Genomic DNA, 19,700 nt, shown 5'->3' on the forward strand with positions numbered 1-19,700 from the left:
CTGTGCTTAGCCCTGTGCTAAGAGAGCATCCCATTTCCCCCTTCAACCTGAAAACAACCACATGAGGAAAGCACAGCCATTATGGCTAGTTTATGTGTGAGCAGATGAGGTTCCGAGAAGTGACTTGCCCGAGGTCACACAGCAGGTGAGGTGGGAACCAGGGTTGAAACCTGGATCCACATGGTGTCAGAGGTTCATTTTCCCCCACAGCAACACTCCCTGGGTAGCCTCCCTCCAAGTCCACCTTTCCATGCAGCTAGTGGTTCCTAAGTTTCTTCTTGAAATAAACCAGTAACTATCCATCCAATAAAGGAAAAACAAAAAGATGTCATTTTAAGTTTTGTTCTTATTAATTAAAGCCTGGCTCCAAATCAGAAGTAAGAAGCATTGAATCATAAGGAGGAAGGGGCACGGTATGGTGATATCTGATGCTGGGGTGGTAGGGATGGGGCTTATGGCCTTTTTTTTTTAAATTGTGTTTTTAAATTTATCAAACAGAAAGGCAGGAAGACATAAAAGACCCATATACCCATCTCCAGATTCAACAGTTGATAGCATTGGCATTTTTGCCACATCTACATAGAAACACATTTTGTAGAACTATTTTTTTTAAAGATTTTTAATTTATTTACTTGAAAGAGAGAGAGAGGGAGAACACACAGAGAGAGGGGGAAGCAGACTCCCTGCTGAGCAGGGAGCCTCATGTGGGGCTCAATCCCAGGACCCTGAGATCATGACCTGACCCGAAGGCAGACATTTAACCAACTGAGCCATCCGTGCCCTTGTAGAACTATTTTAAATTACAGAAATTATGAGAGCTTCCCACTTAATTACCTCATCATGGTGTCCCCCAAATAAGAACATTTCCCCATCTGTGCACAATGACATTGGCAATAATTCTGTTGATATTCACAGAAGGTCAGAGATGACCTGGAACCTTCTGTCTCACTGTGAAAAGCATGGAGGCACCACTTGCTAGAGACTGGGACTGGGGAAATAAGCGAAAAAAAAAAAGTATGAGGTGTCCTCAGTGCAGACCTTGGATTCAAGTCACAGCAGGACCTGGCCTGGCTTAGCTCTAGCTGAATTCCCTATGTTCCCTGGACTTTCCCTCAGACTCACTGGTGGGTCTGGGAGAACCATATGAAAAGTCCCATTTACATAGGAGAGCCCCAGGATGCTGGCAGGAGTGGCACCCTAGGCCCTGCAGCTGCTGAGCCAAGCAGGGTCTACCCCTGTTCCTCTGCCTGTTCCTAAGGCTAGACTCACTCTGCTGCAGATGCACTTGCTGGAGGGCTCGGTGGGGATGCACGGAAGCCTGGCTTATGTCCCCCAGCAGGCCTGGATCATTGGAGGTAGCGTCAGGGAGAACATCCTCATGGGAGGCCAGTATGACAAGGCCTGGTAAGTTTCTGGGAGGGTCCAAGAAGGACACAGGTGCATGGGGCTGGTTATGGGAGGGATCCCCCCGCTGCTAATAGTAATTTGACATCTGCTGATACTTGCTGTGAACTCACTTATATGCATTAATACATTTTATCCTCACTGTGAAAGAAAGATTATTATCATACCATTTTCTAGATGAGTCAGCTGAGGCCCCAAGAGGTTAAATAACTTGCCTAAAGTCACAAAGCTTGGAGGATATTCCTGAAACACAATCTGAACCCAGTCATTGTCAGGAACATCATGCTTAGCTGTTATATGAGTCAAAATAACTCTCCCCCTTTAAAAAACATTTAAACTTCGTTTGTATTCATTCATTCTCCACCTCCAAGTCAAAAGGTAAAACAAATGGGGTGATGAAGTCATGTGATGTAGAAGAAAACAGTTTGGATTCATGGTCTGGTGGGCCACCCACCACCATCCTTGCCCTTCATGGCCTCTCCCACCCAGAGTCTGGGGCTAACCTGCTAGAGACACGCCCTTGAATGTCACGAGCCAAGTCTGTTCAGCAGAGGATGTACAAAAGCTGCCCCGAATGCTTACCATTGTGCTTCCAACTCTGGTGGACCCTGGCCTCCTTTGACTGTTTGCTTGATGGTGCAATCTGCTCCCAGTAGCAACTCGGAGGGGCATGTGTTTGTATGACGTCTCCAGCTGGCTGTCCTGTGGGCTGCGCAGCATTGGGTCCAACACCAGCTCATGAGCTCCCCCATCCTGCCTGCTTCTCTTCCCAAGTTGTCCAACTTGGTTTAATGGCATCACTGAACTGTGTATTGCAGTGAGCCCAATGCCTTGTCCTCTGATACTTCACATCAGATTGGTCATCCACCTTGGACAACTCTGTCTCCTAAAGAGGTCTTGTCTTTTTCTCTTCTTCTTCATCTCCACTGCCAGTTCTTGCCCGTGATCTCTTTGCTTGGACTGTTCCCACTGCCCCTGCCCTTGGCTCCCTGTCTCTGGTCTTCTCTTTCTCTGTTCCATCTTGGGTCCCACCTCCAGGGTAGTCATCCCAAAACATAGCTCTCACCTTGTCATTGCTCTACTTTCAGAAGGACACAACTCATTGGGCAGTTTCGAAGTATTTGGTCAAAGATAAAAATGCACCAATTGCTAGACTCAACATTGCTAGGTATTTAATGTGTAGAGAGTGTCATCCATGAACACAAATGCCCATGTGTAAGAGTGTTCACACTACATAGTTTTCACAGTAGCAGACGACTAGAAAAAACCCCAATGTCCATCACAGGGACATTGGTTAAGTAATTTATGGTGCAGCCATATAACAAAAATACTATGGTGTCATTAAAACAATACAAACCTATATTTGCTGCAGGCAGACATACACGACCACATTATTTCTGAATGAATACATAAGAAACTGTAATAGTGGCTGCTTCTGTGAAAGCAACTGAGAGTTAAAGATAAGAGAGACTTGCTTTTCCCTGTATCTTTTTGTTGTTGTTGTTCTGTTCAAATATTTACTAAGTGCACGTATTAGATTGAAAGAAATAAGGGGACGAAAGAAATACAAAAAGCCTCCCATGCTTTACCATTAAGTGCGGGATCAAGTCCAAATTTCTGAGCATGGAATGCAAGAACTCTTTCTTCCCAACTTGGGAAGGCTGGAAGGTCTGTGGCGGGGCCACTTGTCCCTTTAGGTCTCTGTCCTTTGCAGGTACCACCAGGTACTCCATTGCTGTTCCTTGAACCGTGATCTGGAAATTCTGCCCTTTGGAGACATGACAGAGGTGAGTGGGAGGCGAGGATCCCTTGTCTCCATTGTGATGGTGCCTTTGTAATGGTTTACTGGGGTCCTCAGGCTGCTTCCCGAGGTGGGTGGAGGGCGGACTCTGGCTGTTTCCCCAAAGCAGCCCATGGCTGCCTCAAAACCTTCCCCACTCAGGGAGGAAATAGGCTCATCTTACAGTAAAAGCTGGCAAAGAACCTATCTTACCCCACAAGGATGGGGAGCTGACCTCAAACTCCTCCTTTTGGAGCAGAAGCAGTGGAGAACCTGTGAAGATGAGAAACCTCCTATCTATCCCCATGTCCTCCCCTCTCCCAAGTCCCACCCTGCCCCCTCTGGGCAGCTCAACTTTTGCCAGTGGGAACAGGAGCCATGGCTTCCCAATGGCAATATGATTTGTCTTTTCATGGTAATTCACCATCTTGCACATTTGTAGACACCTTTAATCTACATAAGACCTTTGAAAGATAAAAGCAATATTGTTGGTCTTACTTATTAACTATTATGTCTGTCTGCTGAGTATTTAACCAGGTGCAAAAGACTATTGTAGCAACTTGAATGCACTGTCTTAGGTGCGCCTCAGGTAATTCTTGGAGTTCAGTGCTTATATTATCCTTCTAAGGTGGGTCTGTAAATCTTTGAGGTAAGAGTGCTCAGTTGTCTTGGTCAGGGTTTAGCAGAAAGAAGGTCTGGTCTATAGAATGGCATCCACAAGTATGGACCTCATCACACTTGAGGTTTAGATGAGTTGATACATATAGAATACTGTGAACATGCCCAGCCAGAGTAGGTATTAGATTAGCATGAGAGCACAGTAGGTGCTTAGTAAGCATAGGCTGAGTGAGGACTGAATGCAAAACTAAGCCTTCACCTGGGCCAACCAGCCTAAGGACACACAGTGGTGAACCAGAGGCAGAGCAGTGACAAGAGGTCACCCTGCTGCTCTTTAGACTCTGCTTCTTTTCTACAGAGACTGCAAGAGTTCATGGTAGAGCAGGAATGGGACTTAGTCCCTGGTGCTCTTGTCCTCAGGTCTGACCGAGGGATGGGCCAGGCAGCAGATGCCTGGCATGATAGTCTGCAACGCTGCGCAATAATTCTCTTTGCCTGTTAATGGTCTTAGTATCTCCTGGCATAAGGTGCTGTGTAAGGTGGCCCTTCCCATGACAGCAACAGTAGAGCCCCTTCTGGCCGTTGCAGCCCTGTCCTGTGGAGTGGGCTGTGCGCAGAGCAAACAGTCTTAGACGACGAGGACTGATGGTTTCACAAGTCGACAGCTGCTGTCAACAGAGATTTAAAACCCAAGAAAGATATAAGGAGATGCTCTTTCTTAGGAATGATTTGTTTTGTTATCTAAATTGCTAAAGATTTAAAATGTCATCTGAGATGTTGAAGGGTTTAGGAATATTGCATCTAATTATGAGTTATAAAAATTGTAATTAACTGAAAATCAGTGTTTTCACTGATTGGAAAAAGATTTTTTTCAAATACCAGGGGTGCCCAATCACGAGGTGTCCAGGAGTATGCACTGAGGGATTTCAGTCTGTCACATCTGGCCACCTGGCTGGTTTGAGCACACCTCACTGGGCTCATCTTCTAGACACAGTGACTTTGGCTATCTGTTTGCAGATTGGGGAGAGGGGCCTCAACCTGTCTGGGGGACAGAAGCAGAGGATCAGCCTGGCCCGTGCTGTCTACTCTAACCGCGAGGTCTATCTGCTCGACGACCCCCTGTCCGCTGTGGATACCCATGTGGGGAAGCACATCTTTGAGGAGTGCATTAAGAAGACGCTCAGGGGGAAGACAGTCATTCTGGTGACCCATCAGCTGCAGGTGACCACCCTTCCAGGGCTCTGGCCACGACCAATGGCTAATGTAGATCCTCACGTTTCTGCCGTTGATTCCGTAACAATCTCCCAGTGGCTGCCCCTTCATCTCAGGCTGGACCTCAGCATTTGAGGAACGTTGTAAAAAACCTGGATCTCTTCTCCTTTCCACGTGGAGATTTCTGTAGCTGGTAAAAACTGAAACCAGATTTGAAGGTCTCCTTCAAGATTTTGTGGGTTGGCTCTTGCTTTTAAAGTTATGATAAAAGAAAAAAAAAATCTTTCAGAGAAGAGCTCCTGAAGTCTCATGTTCTTTGATGAAGTACAGTGATGTGTGCGGGCAGGGCTGCCTCTCATAATACCTTTATCCTAGGTATTTCCATGCTTGGTTTTGGCCTCAAGATATTATTATTATTTATCCCTCTCTTTCCATTCTGGCCTATTTGTGTGTGTGGGGGGGGGACAATACATTTCAAACATAAAAACAGTTTAGGGGCACCTGGGTGGCTCAGTGGGTTAAGCCTCTGCCTTTGGCTCAGGTCGTGACCTCAGGGTCCTGGGATCGAGTCCCACATGGGGCTCTCTGCTCAGCAGGGAGCCTGCTTCCTCCTCTCTCTCTCTGCCGGCCTCTCTGCCTAGTTGTGATCTCTCTGTCAAATAAATAAATAAAATCTTAAAAAAAAAACCAGTTTATAAAATAATCTACTGAAAACCCATGTGTCTGCCACCCAGATGGCACAAACATAGATCCTCTCTCAGACTGCATTGTCTCCTCCCTCCTGTTCCCCTAACTTTGCTGTTGGTCATTCTCGTGCAAGTCCCCATACCCTTAGAACACGTGTATAAATCTCTAGACATGATAAGGTGTCCTTCTGCTTATTTTAAAGCTTTATATAATTGATAGTTTACATTCTAATTTGCTTGTTTCACTTGACATTATATTTTCGAGATCTTCCATGTTGATCCATGCAACTTGATTTGATTCTCACTGGCGTAGCATTCCGATATCTGAATATTCCAGAATTTATTCTTCTAGGATGGACGTCAAGGTTGTTTCTCATTTTTCACTTTTACAGAAAAAAACCCTTTGGCGTACATCTTTTTATATATGTCTTTACGCACATTTGCGACTTTTGGGGAGCAAAGGTTTAGGAGTCCAGTTCATAATTTTTAAAATATTTAGCTTTATTAAAATAAAATAAAATAAAATATTTTAAAAATTATGAACTGGACTCCTAAACCTTTGCTCCCCAAAAGTCGCAAATGTGCTTAAGTGGGTAGAAGAAGAAAAAAATGAAACAAGATGGGATTGGGAGGGAGACTAAACATAAGTGACTCTTAATCTCACAAAACAAACTGAGGGTTGCTGGGGGGAGGGGGTTTGGGAGAAGGGGGTGGGATTATGGACATTGGGGAGGGTATGTGCTTTGGTGAGTGCTGTGAAGTGTGTAAACCTGGTGATTCACAGACCTGTACCCCTGGGGATAAAAATATATGTTTATAAAAAATAAAAAGTTAAAAAAAAATAAATAAAATGCAAAAAAAAATATTTAGCTTTATTAGATATTATCAAGTTGCTTTCCCAAGTATTTGCACTAATCTACAACACCACCTACCTTTTATGAGAGTTCCCTATACCTCCCGTCATCACCCGGGCTTGGACGTATACAATGTTTTAAGACTTTTGCCAACATGGGGATATAAAATAACATTTTACTATGATTTACATTCACATCTTGCTTTTGAATGGTGACGTTGACTATCTTTTCGTATGCTTACTGAAGGCCTTATTTCTTCTGACTCTTCAGTATTTAGCATTTTGTGACCAGATCATTCTCTTAGAAGATGGGAAAATCTGCGAGAAAGGAATTCACAGTGAATTAATACAGAAAAAGGGGCGATACGCCAAACTCATCCAAGAGATGCAAGGAGGAGGACGGACACAGGTGACCTCCACCCCACCCCACCCCACCCCGCCCCACCCTCACTACCCCCAGAGAGGAGCAGCCCCTGCATTCATGGCATGTGCTTTCTCCCCAGGACAAACCACAGGACACAGCAAAGCCAGCAGAAGACCCTCAGGTGCAAGGGCAGGCCCAGACCAGCTGCCAGGAAGAGCCTCTCCATGAAAGTGCTGGTAATGGTGCTGGGAAACAGGGGGGGAACCTCTGCCAGCCTAGCTGGGTCCTCCAGAGGCCCTGGCATTTCCTCCTGGACCCCAGAAGGGACCATGTCCTTTACTATCTAGAATCCTAGACATCACATATACAGGTTAAATATCCATGTAGTTGAGGGCTGTGGGGTGTGGATTGTGCTGGTTAGGAGGCCCGAAGATTCTCGAGGTGAATGCTGTGGGAGGCAAAGCTAAGGGCGTGTAGAGGAAAAGGCAGGGGTAGGGTGTGGGTAGTTTTGGCCTAAGCAGCATAAATTTAATGGTAAGACATTCATGCATTACGTATTTATTGAAGAAAAAAAAAAGCATTAGAATTCAGAAATAAATTGGGCTCAGTCTTGGATATCCCCAAGCTCAGGGGCTTGCTCTTTTCTAAGACAGGACAGCAGGGCAGGAAGACAGTTCTGGATTTGAATTCTAGCTATCTGCTTACAAAGCTTTGTGACCTTGGCCAAGCAACATAACCTCTCTGAACCCTCATTTGCAAAAGTGAAGGTAAGTTTGCAGTGTTGCCATGGAGATAAGATGAAGTCAGGTGTGTATGGAGGCCTCAGGATAGGGTCTGGCCTATTGGAAGATCTTGTCAGCAAGAGCATCTTCAGCTGTGAAGGTCAGAAAATGATCCGGGCAGAAAAATATTGGAAGGAACAGGTGTAGATCACAGAATGATAGGAAAAGTTGGAGAACTAAGCCTCAGCAATTTCAGAGTATAAATAGCAGGAATAGCTGCAGAATCTCTTTGAAGAAAACCTACTCCAAATATTTCCCATCCTCATGTAGTTTCCCTCAAGATTAAAATTACAGGAAGAGAGTCCTTCTCCCCAGGAGAAGTTAGGGAGTTATTAGAAGAAGAGAGAGCCTTAGGCAGAAACCACAGATGACCCCACAGTGCTGCTTCCTATTGTTGCTGTCGTCACTAGCAGCATCTACTGGTACTTCAGCACTGGTTTCCCTGCCCTGTTCTAGGACAAGAGTCTGCCTGAGTTAGTGCTACAGTTGTTTTCTGAGGACATCTCAGAAGCGTATTGCTGCAAAGCATCTTAGCAACCTTCGATATAGGCCTGCCAGTTGTCAGATGAGGAAATAGAGAGGTTAAGGGATTCGCCCAAGGTTGCACAGTATTGTAATGACCATTCTGGAAACCAGTTTTCTGGTCCTGGATCATTGCTTTCTTCAAGTTTTTGGAAACTCCAGACACCCCCGGGTTTTTGAATGGCTGGGGATGAAACCTCTTTCTGGGCTCTGGAGTCTAGGTCAAGCAGAGTCTTCCCTGGAAATATGCTGGTTGCAGTTGGGCTTGGGTGAGGCACTAGAGCTGGAAAGTGAGGAAGGTGGTAAAAGGTGGAAGCCAGGGGCTGAAGGCTTTGTAAAATCTCTTTTTGACCTTGGAAGGACATGCAAGTGATTGAGAGGCATATCATTTCCTTCTTCTCTTACCCTCACCCAGTGCTGGAAAATCAACTCACAAGGAAGGAGAAGATGGAAGAAGGGTCCCTGAGATGGAGCATCTATCACCACTATATCCGGGCAGGTGGAGGTATGATCTGCCAGCTGCCATGCCAGCCCCGGGGCTCTCTCTCTGACCAGTCCTGTACTGAAACTGGGTCAGACGGGAATGTGTGTAGTCATGCAAAGTAGGGAGACGCAGGGGAGTCATGCCTGTCATGGTTTCACAATTCCAGTCTCAGCCACAGTCCATGATAGTAACCCTACCACCATAGTCCGTGCTGAAGTTAGGTTTCATGTTGTGTTAAAATGTACCTGGGATTTATTATAATCAGGTATGGTAAGACATGCCGACATGGAAATTATTATCACAAAGGGAGAAGTTTATGTTCACAGATCCCTAGAAACAGGAGACATGGCTTGCCATGCCGGGCCACATGGAGAAGTACCAGGTTGGTCAGAAGGCAGAGGGGAAGGGAGAACATAGCTGGGAGTTTTTGTGGGAAGGAGTAGGTAAGGCAGGGTAGGTATGCTGAGTAAGTTTAGGATTATCTAGTTTGAATAAGTCTGGGGGCGGGGGCTCTGGGCTATAGGATTGGTGCCTAGTTAGCTGGCATCTGGCCCTCAGTGGTTTTGATGAGGAGGTGGTTGGGAGGGTGGGCTTCGGATTGGTTGGTTTGTACAACACAGGGAGTCATCTGCTGTTTCTAGGAATCATTCAGTCGTGGGAGGAGCAGTCTCCCCAGGATCAAGGCCCCAACTACCTGCCGCAGCATCACGAATACAGAAAATAAGAAAATACAGTCCATACAGTACTGTTTATTTAAGTAGTGTTCAAACTCTAAGTCCTGAGCCACCAGGGGGTTGTGAAATCATTCGAGTGGATTATAAGCAGCACTAAAAGAATATAGAACAGAATGGAAAAATTTCTGTATGCATTTCATATAGTGACATTGGCGAACCTTTTATCTTGGTATGTATTAAAATACATTTCTCATGGTGATGAGAACTAGAAGTTTCAAAGTTGCTTTACTAAATGGTAGATATCACCAAATTCATATAAATATAACTCTACATTGTTATAAACATAAAACAAGTATGTGATACTGTACTTTTGAAGTAATTTAAGAGACTTTTTTAAAAAAATATTTTATTTATTTATTTGACAGAGAGAGATCAAAGTAGTCAGAGAGGCAGGCAGAGAAGGAGGGGGAAGCAGGCTCCCTGGCAAGCAGAGAGCCCCATGTAGGGCTCGATCTCAGGACCCTGGGATCATGATCCAAGCTGGGCAGAGGCTTTAACCCACTGAGCCACCTAGGTGCCCCAATTTAAGAGACTTTTGAAAGTAACTGTGACTCCATGCCAACTTTTTACTTTTGATTAACTTTGGAACCTCACCCCACGAAGGTGTATCTTCTTTCTACTTGCCTAGGGGAGGAAGGAGTAGGCTATGCATAGATCACCATTCTTATCCCTTCCACTGTGGGCACCCCTGCAGGGCAGAATGTAGTGTTTAGCTAGAATGGGGAACAGAAAATGCTTGTGAATGTATGAATGAATCCAGCAACCAATTGACCTGTATTTTCAAAGTACTGATTATGGGCCAGGCACTGTGCCCCACTCTGGAGGGGAGAGGGGAGAGGGGAGAGGGGAGAGGGGAGAGGAACCCTAGTTGGAGAATTACAACATTTGCATTCACCATGTAGCAAGAAAGATCTCTGGCCAGGCACAGTCTCCCATGTCATAAAAAAAACAGGTGGTCCTTGAGTGGAGCTTAAGGAAGGGTTGAATTCAAGGAAAGAAATATAGGCCGGCTGCCTGGCTGGCTCACTCGGTAGAGTATGCAACTCTGGATCTCAGGGTTATAAATTTGAGTTCCCCATTGGGTATAGAGATGCCTTAAAGAATAAAATCTTAAAAAGAAAATAAAAAGCAAATATGGGCATGAGGGCACTGACTGGATCGGTAAATAGAGTGCTGGATCAGGGGACAGAAGCTGAAGGAGGGAATACACTCTTGGTTTTCCCATCCTTGGCTTTTTTGAATCCAAGCTCTACCCCTTACCACCTTCAAGACCTTGGGCAAGTTTTTTCCTCTACCAGAGACCCAGTAAATGGGGATAGGAATAACAAACTCAAACATAATGCCTACGTTTAGTACTATGCCTGTCGCTTACTTCATAATAGTCATACCACATCACACATAAGCTGTTGTGGGGGCCCTGGGTGGCTCCATCGGTCAGGCATCTGACTTCGGCTCAGGTCGTGATCTCAGGGTCCTGGAATCAAGCCCTGCACTGGGGCCTCCGCTTCTCCCTCTGTTCCTTTCTCCACTTACACACTTGCCGTTTCTCAAATAAATAAATAAATAAATAAAATCTCAAAAAAAAAAAAAAAAAAAAGAGAGAGAGAGAGAGATAGTTGTTTTTCTTATGGAGATTGAACCTTCCAGACATGCATAAGGAGAACTACTCTAGAATACCGCTTTTGTGCCAGGCACGGGGTTGGGTGTTCGGCACACATTCTCACCTGTCATCTTCAGGGTGACCCCATGCAGCTAGTATGACAATCGTCACCAGTTCATGGGTAAAGAAGTGGAATGTCACTGACATTTGATACTTTGCCCAGGCTAGCATAACCTGTACGTGCTGGAGTCAGGGTTTGACTCCCGGACATTCTAACCTTGGGACCCAGCCCTTTTCCAGTCTTCCCGTGCATCCAAAGTAGATGCAGGTCAGGAAGATCCAAGGGCTTGGGAGGACTCAGCAGCTTTATCAGCCATTGCCCTTCACCTTCTTGTGGCACCCCTCTTTTCCCTCCCTAGGTTATGTGATCTCTGCCACTGTTTTCTTTCTCATGGTGGTGATCATCTTCCTCACGACCTTCAACTCCTGGTGGCTGAGCCACTGGCTGGAGCAGGGCTCAGGGGTAAGTGTCATGGTGGGAATGAAGTGTGTTTTTGTGGGCTGGAATGGAGTTGGGCAGCTTCCTATTCCTTGGGCCCCATGAGGGTCAGAATGTGGGTTGTGGAACCGGATGACAAGCCCAGAGCCTGGTGTTGCCAAGTCCATAAGTGGAAGAGCACTAGAGAGGACCTCTGAGAGTCAGAACATGGCGGGGAGGGCTCCCTCCTAGCTCTGGCGCCCTGGGCTCACAGAATGAGTGGTCACTACACCAGTGAGTCATGTGTAATCTCCTCCGGACAAAAGCACGAGGTTTCTGCCCCAGACAGGTCCTCAAGAGTGCTTTGCATTCCACCTTAGTGATACGGCCTTTGGTAGCTGTTTTCCTTCTCACTTTGCTTCATGTAAAATGTGCACCCTCTGTTGGGGGTGGGGAGGCCACACCAAATACAAGCACAGCTGATATTGATGAAAGCGGGGAAAACACATTTTACTCAATCACTATGGGTGTCAGGGGAAAGAGCTGAGAGCCATTCCGATATGTGCACAGGTGATTTTGGCATTTTAAAGGGAGAGTGAATCTGGGGGCTCAGTAGATTCATAGGAGTGAAGTTAACCAATGGTTGGAGGGTGTGAACGTGATGAGGTCAGCAGCGTCCACTTGCTGGCTGTTATCGAAGTTAGGACTCTAATCTTCCACAGAGACCGGAAGACAGAGGCTATATCCTTCCTGATGGTTACATTTCAAAGGCATGGTTCCCAAGTTCTTGGGAGAGATGCTTTAGGTTGTAGAAGCTTCATATGCATAACTATGAGCACTTTTTAATAAGTGCTCTGAGAAAAAGAGATCGGGGACATACCCTCAGATGTTGGCTGTAACAAACAGTAACTTTTCCTGCTGGTAGTTGAGCTCTCTTAGGCAGGCATTTTGATGGGAAACCAAGTTCCCTCTCTCAGGCAGAGGTTGGGGTCCTCCTAGGGACATGCCTTGAGCCACTAGAAGCCATGCTCAAGTTTGGTTAAGTTTGTTAGTGCAGGGGTTTGGATGGAGTTGTTCTGTGTTGAGAAACCTACAGTTCTCAGCCATTATGTGCCTGGTTAATTCATTAATCTTCCCAACCACATTTTGTGGTAGGCACTCTTTCTATTTTACAGAAGAAACTGTGCTTAGAGAGGAAAAAGAACCTGCCCTAGGATGTGAAGTCCTCTGCTGGGACTTGAACTTGGTCCTCTGGTTCCACCCTTTGTTTGCCTAGATGTCTACTTGGTTAACTTTTGAGTCATGTGTCAGGCAAGGTTTGCTCAGGGAAACAGAAGCCACCCGACATATTTAGAACTTACACAGATTTAATACAGGAATAAGAGGCTACACAATCATTGGAAGGGCTCCAGTGACCTCTGCAGCAGGTAGTACTAAAGTGGCTGATTCTCAGAAGGACACTTGCAAGCCACTGGCTGAACTCCACATTCCACCCACATGTCCATAATTGCCACCAGCGTGTGATGGCTTCTTCTCTTTCAGCTTTGAGATTTCCTGTGCCTGCATCTCTTTGGCAAATCTAACCTGAGACCAATGCTGGTAGGATTCTGGGAAATCGAGTTCCCAAGAATGTAGAAGCACCAGGAATGATGCTGGGTAATAATCCAGCACACATTTCTAACACCATAGAGGGAATTTACCAAGTCATTTTCTACCCTGGCAGAAGAAAATAGGCCTCATTAGAAATCGGGCTGCCTTGGGACAAAGACGCATTGAAAGAGGGATGAAGAGAAGTCACTCAGGGAGCTGAGTTTAGGAGACTGGATAGTGCATGGAGGGAAGAGGTGGAGTCAGGAGACAGACTAGTTTGCCTGCTGTTATAGTGGTCCAGGATAATGAGGGCCTAATCCAGGGCAGGGCAGTGAAGAGGAATAGGAAGAGAAAAGCAAAAGCACCAAGGGGGAAGTTTTCCACGTAAAGATTCATCCCATACAAACTATTGGCGCTAAATGTGACCCCGGGAAGAGGATTTTCTCTCTGTGTTGAATTTATCCCTGAATTCAGGTGATCTGAATCCCCAAAGATGGAAGACTCACTGTTTTCCTCTAGTCCTACACAATGCCAATGTACAGGTTTTCCCCCAAATCAACCAGTTCTCTTAACTCCAGATACCATGTGTATGTCCTACAATTCCATTCAGGTCTGACACACCAGGAGTTAGTGTAGACTCCCCAGGTTAAAGACTGGGTTCAGATGCCAATGATAAGTCTGAACCTCCTATACTTCTGGCAGACAAGCTATCATTTGGGGGCTCCCATGACTCCCTTTATGAATCTGATCATTTGCTAGAATGGCTCACAAAACCCAGGGAATGCTCTTTTCAGATTATTAGGGGGTTATAATAAAGGATACAGATGAATGGTCAGAGGAAGCACTCCATAGGGTGAGATCTGGAAGGGTTCTGGGTGCAGGAGTTTCTGTCTCTGTGGAGTTGGGGCGCACAACCCTCCTGGCATGGGATTATGCTCCTCAACCCAGAAGTTTTCTGAACCCCATGCTTTAGGGACTTTTATGGTGGTTTCATCACAGTGGCATGATCAATTATTAATTCAACCTCCAGCTCCTCTCCTCACACAGAAGATGAGGGGGTGGGGTTGAAAGTTCCAATCTCCTGCTCATGATTTGTTCTTTTTGGTGACCAGTCCTCCATCCTGAAGCTTTCTAGCCCCCTCCTCTGACCGGCTGTCTCAATAGCTACACAAAGACACTGTATTTGCTCCAGAGACTCTAAGGGTCTTAGAAGCTCTTATGTCAGGAACCAGAATCGAAGGCCAGACAGTAGAACAAAAGATGCTCCCAGCACACCTATCACTTAGGAAATTACGGGGATTTTAGGAGCTCTATGCCAGGAACTGGGAATAAGATGAAGTATATTTCTTACCAAACCATCCTCTCTGTTCTTTCTTGAAGACCAACAGCAGCCAGGAGAGCAATGGAACGACTGCAGACTCGGGCGACATACTGACCAACCCTCAACTACTGTATTACCAGCTGGTGTATGGACTCAGTGTCCTGCTACTAATCTTCACGGGTGTCTGCTCCTCAAGGGGTTTCACCAAGATCACAAGGAAGGCATCCACAGTGTTGCACGACAAGCTCTTCAACAAGGTGTGGGCCCAGGCAGCGGCTGTGGCCACGGGCTGAGGCCTGACCTTGCCCAGTTTTTCCGTTTCCTTCTTTCTGTCTGTCTGTCTTTCCTTTCTTTCTTTTTTAAGGACTAGACTTTATTTTTTTTTGAGTAGTTTTTGACTTAAGAAAAATTGAGTGGAAAGTACAGAGTTCTCATGGGTCCCTCACCAATCCCCCAGTTTCTCCTGTTATTAATATCTTGCATTAGTGTGGGGTGTTTATTACAATTGATGAGTCAATATCAATACAGTTATTATTACTATTATCATCATATAGATAAGGTTCACTCTTTGCATTATACATTCCATGGGTTTGGGAAAATACATATCTGCCATAAAGTGTCATGCAGAATAGTTTCACGGCCATAAAAATCCTTTGCGCTCTACCTACTCATCCCCCTCCTTCCTCCAAAATCCTGACAACCATGGGTCTTTCTTATTGTCTCCTTAGTTTTGTCCTTTCCAGAATGTCATTTAGTTGCAAGTGCACACTGGGCTACTACGCGGGTGAGAGCAGGATTGTAAAAGCTTAGTGTCCCTTGCTGGAGGGTTGATGGTCATACCAATGTTGGCCTCCATTGGATGAACACTCACATACAGTTGCTGTTTCCTTTGGTCTTGTCATTGTCCCAGGTTCCTTTAGAAGTGGTGCTATTATCCTTATTTTACTGATGAGAAGACTGAAATCCTTGTGTGTAACAGTGAGAATGTGTTATGGTTAAAATACCAAATTGTCTGTGGTATCACATTGCCTCCTGGAAATGTCGTTGCTCGCCCCCTCACCTAATGTTACTATGCACAGGTTCTGGAGTGGGCATTGGGCTTACAGCAGTGAATGAACAATGCAGGTGTGGTTCAGGCTATCATGGCCATATAGACTACTATTCAGGAAAACTGATGACAAAACAGGCTGTTATAATACAATGTGCAAAATTACCCACTGGGCGGGGGCCTGTGGGATCCTAAGAACCTAACAGGCACCTAACCTCAGCTTGTGGGTGTTGGAGGGAAGGATAGGAGTCCAAGAAGACTTCCTGGAGGTAAGGATCTCTCTGCTATGATTGAAAGGTTGAGTTGAAACACTTTCACCAGCTTAAATTAGGAGGTGAAGAGAAGCAAAGCTTTCCTAGGGAACTGAATGGTGTCCCAGAGGGCAGGTGCTCAGAGAATTAGAGCAGGAGTTTTCACCGGTGCTCTCCAGAGGTGAGGGGGACATCTATCGTTCAGTGTAAACTGAATGCAAATTGTGTTGACCTTTCAAAGCGGGGAGGATGAGGTGGAGAACTCTCCCCACACCTCAGGTAAAGCAGCTGGCTTGGTGGACTCAGAAAACAGGAGATGAATATTCTACCTGAGGCCAGACACTTTTATTACCTTTACTATGGCTTCTAAAGTTCTGACTCTGCACTCCTAGATTCTGGAAAAATCCATTTCTCAGGCCTCCAAGTGATAAATCCAATTTTAATTTTTTTCAAGTTTTTTTTTTTTTTTCACTAGAAAACATGCTTCGTTTTCAAAATATGTTCCTTTGTGTAGTCCTTTTATGGCTTTGTTGATTTAAAATTGTCTTTGTAGTTTTAAATAATCACTGTGAAGGACAAACCTCTGAGATAATTGGCTCAACTACAAACACAACAAACTGCAAAAACAGATTATTTTGACACTTATGGGGCAGCAGAAACACTTTCTTCATGCCCTCACCATCTGTTCCTAATCCTGAGGGATGGTGGGCTCTCACAAAGACAGCTTAGTCACACCGCAGCTGAACCATATCCTGTCCCTGTGCACCTCTCTCCCTGCACCACAACCCCTCTGCCCCCTCCCCCGCCGTGAGTGCTCAGAGTCCTGGAGGGCGTGGCTGTGATTTCTTGAAGTGATTGTGACAGTTTTTGTTGCTCTCGATCATGTATTTCACAAAAGATTCTAGAGAGAAGTTGACAGATAATTTAGAGGCAGAAAAAGTGAGGAAGCTCGTCATCTGTCCCTCCCAACCTCCCTGCCTCCCCTTCCTACCTTAGAGCCTGACTGTTAATGTGAAGAACATTTGGTCAGTAGCACCCAGGTATTTGCAATGAGAGCTGACTCTATTAATTACTATTCATTGATCATCAAAATGCACTCCTCCCCTTCATTCCTTCCTTTGCTTTTGGCCTTAACAGACACGATTAACTTCTACTGATATATTTTTCTTGTGTTAACAGCTTGAGAAGTGCATAGGGAAATGAAAGTGGTCAGATTGTCAGCAGCTCAGCGTCGGGAACCTTTAAGAAATGCCTTCTCTAAAGAGCATGGTGTGCTGGGACAGGGGGTTAGGGAGCCTTGTGGGAGGTCTGCTATAGTTTTGTTATTAACTACTTGGGTGACCTTGAAACAGATTGATGAGTGGCCTCCCCTTCTCTGGACTTCAGTTTCCCCACCTGTAAAATAAAGACACCAAACTGGATGCTTTTGTTAGAGCCCTTCTTGTGTGAAATATTCTTTAATCTCCAAAGGGCTTCCTGTCCACTGCTTTTAGAGACCAAGTTAGAACACTGCCTTCAAGAAGGGGCGGTCATGCTTAAATTCTACCCAAGGCGCCAAGTCATAGGCAACTGCAAGGGAGTTGCTGTTACTAATCTTTGGTGATCCTGGAAAAGGGTCCCATCTGTGGAAAACAATCAGAGTTAGTATTTTTAATTTATTTTTTATTTTCAGCGTAACAGTATTCATTATTTTTGCACCACACCCAGTGCTCCATGCAATCCGTGCCCTCTCTAATACCCACCACCTGGTACCCCGACCTCCCACCCCCGCCCCTTCAAAACCCTCAGATTGTTTTTCAGAGTCCATAGTCTCTCAGGGTTCACCTCCCCTTCCAATTGCCCTCAACTCCCTTCCCCTCTCTAACTCCCCATGTCCTCCATGCTATTTGTTATGCTCCACAGATAAGTGAAACCATATGATACTTGACTCTCTCTGCTTGACTTATTTCACTCAGCATCATCTCTTCCAGTCCCGTCCATGTTGCTACAAAAGTTGGGTATTCGTCCTTTCTGATGGAGGCATAATACCCCATAGTGTATATGGACCACATCTTCCTTATCCATTTGTCCGTTGAAGGGCATCTTGGTTCTTTCCACAGTTTGGCGACCGTGGCCATTGCTGCTATAAATATTGGGGCACAGATGGCCCTTCTTTTCACTACATCTATATCTTTGGGGTAAATACCCAGAGCTAGTATTAATGGAATGTTAATTAGGAGGCAGGAACCGTTCAGAAACTTGTGTTTTACTGTTTTTCTTTCTTTCTTTCTTTCTTTCTTTCTTTCTTTTAGCTGTATTGAGATATAATTCACATAATCATAAAATTCACCCTTTTAATAAAGTTGCGCAATTCAGAGGTTTTTAGTCTATTTGCAGAGGTGTACACTCTTCACCACAACTCTGAAGTGTCATTATCATCCTCCTTTTACAAATAAGGACCTTGAGACTCCAAGGGCTTAAGTAGCTTAAGCCCAAAGTCACACAGCAGTAGGTGGAGGAACCGGGTAACCTTGGAACCCAGAAGATTGTGGAGCTCATTCTTTTAACCATTGCTCTACCCTGCCTCCCTTGCACACCCCTTCAGCTGGATCCTACATGTCTTCAGAGCCTAATGATAGCTGACATCTTCCTCAAGTCCCAGAGCAAGACCAGCAGCTCTCCATTGACCTGGGTTGCTTTTGTCCCTGCAGGTTTCTTGCTCTCCCATGAGCTTCTTTGACACAACCCCAACAGGCCGACTCCTGAACTGTTTTACGGGGGACTTGGATATCCTGGACCAGTTGTTGCCGGTCGTTGCTGAAGAGTTTCTGCTCCTGGCTTTGATGGTGGTCGCCATCCTGTTGACTGTCGCTGTGGTGTCTGCATACATTCTGCTGATCGGAGTCATCTTAGTCACCATTTGCCTTATTTATTATTTGTAAGTGGGTTCTTTTTGCTTGTGAGCAGGGTTTGTGACTTGGGATACAAGCCTGGAATCTACATAGAACTGGGTTGTCCCTGAGGTGGATGGTCCAGATCACTCTCTTTCTTTCTTTCAAGATTTTACCTATTTAGTTGAGAGAGAGAGAGAGAGAAGAGAGCACAAGTGGGGGGAGGGGCGGAGATAGAGGATCTCAAGCAGACTCTGTGCTGAGTGCAAAGCCCAACATGGGGTTCGAATCCAGGACCCCACAATCATGCCCTGAGCTGAAGGCAGGTGCTTAACTAACCGAGCCACTCAGGCACCCCAACACCCTCATTCTTGATGCAGGAAGTTTAAGAAGGTCACCAGCTTGTTCAAGAGATTGGAGAACTACAGCCGCTCCCCTCTGTTCTCCCACATCCTCGCCACTGTGCAGGGCCTGAGCTCCATCCATGTCTATGGAAAAACTGAAGACTTCATCAGCGAGTGAGTCCTGCTGCTGCTCTCTGAGGATGATGGGGCTGTGGGGATGGTGGGAAGCAGGTAGATGGGGAACTGAGCATCAGGGAACAGCGTCCTCTTCACATTGGTTTATTTCACTTATTTCTCTGAGCCTCCAGGACCTCATCTGTGAGATGATGCTTATAGGAGTAACAAATGTGAGTGAGGTAGACAATGTCCGTAAACCTTAAAGAAACGTGGACGTTGCATATACGTATTAATATAATTATTAGCAAGGAATATTGCTGGGGCAGCATTTCTTGCATGGTTCTTTTTCTTTCACCTCCAAATAGGTATTAAATTTTAATAAAATACAAGGAATAATAGCTTTCTAAATTACAGAATTTCTTTCACTATCCATATCTATAGATTTGCCTTCTAAATGTTTGTTGAAACAACAAAAAATCCTATGAGTGCTGCTGAGGCTTCATTGTGTCATATGAACCAACCCATTTGTAAAGATCAGTCACCATGGTCTGCATTGAACCATGAGATGCTCATAGTCTGGTGGAAGACAGGAGACACAGACACAGATTTTTGTGATAATATGGGGTTGAATATGACTGATAG

At 45.4% G+C, this 19,700-nt stretch overlaps 1 protein-coding gene across 1 annotated transcript in view; it reads left to right on the forward strand.

Moving 5' to 3' along the window:
* The window catches only part of ABCC11 (ATP binding cassette subfamily C member 11), a 57,124-nt gene that overhangs the window by 22,167 nt on the left and 15,257 nt on the right, over nt 1-19,700 (forward strand). The window contains exons 12-21 of the mRNA XM_082711395.1: nt 1,280-1,404; nt 3,119-3,191; nt 4,820-5,023; nt 6,825-6,962; nt 7,057-7,153; nt 8,637-8,726; nt 11,459-11,562; nt 14,488-14,685; nt 18,418-18,644; nt 18,978-19,115. Coding sequence (XP_082567521.1) covers nt 1,280-1,404; nt 3,119-3,191; nt 4,820-5,023; nt 6,825-6,962; nt 7,057-7,153; nt 8,637-8,726; nt 11,459-11,562; nt 14,488-14,685; nt 18,418-18,644; nt 18,978-19,115 — 1,394 coding nt within the window. The remainder of the gene's footprint in view (nt 1-1,279; nt 1,405-3,118; nt 3,192-4,819; nt 5,024-6,824; nt 6,963-7,056; nt 7,154-8,636; nt 8,727-11,458; nt 11,563-14,487; nt 14,686-18,417; nt 18,645-18,977; nt 19,116-19,700) is intronic.

Source organism: Mustela nivalis (genome assembly GCF_964662115.1).
Source record: "Mustela nivalis genome assembly, chromosome: 18".
NCBI lineage: Eukaryota > Metazoa > Chordata > Mammalia > Carnivora > Mustelidae > Mustela > Mustela nivalis.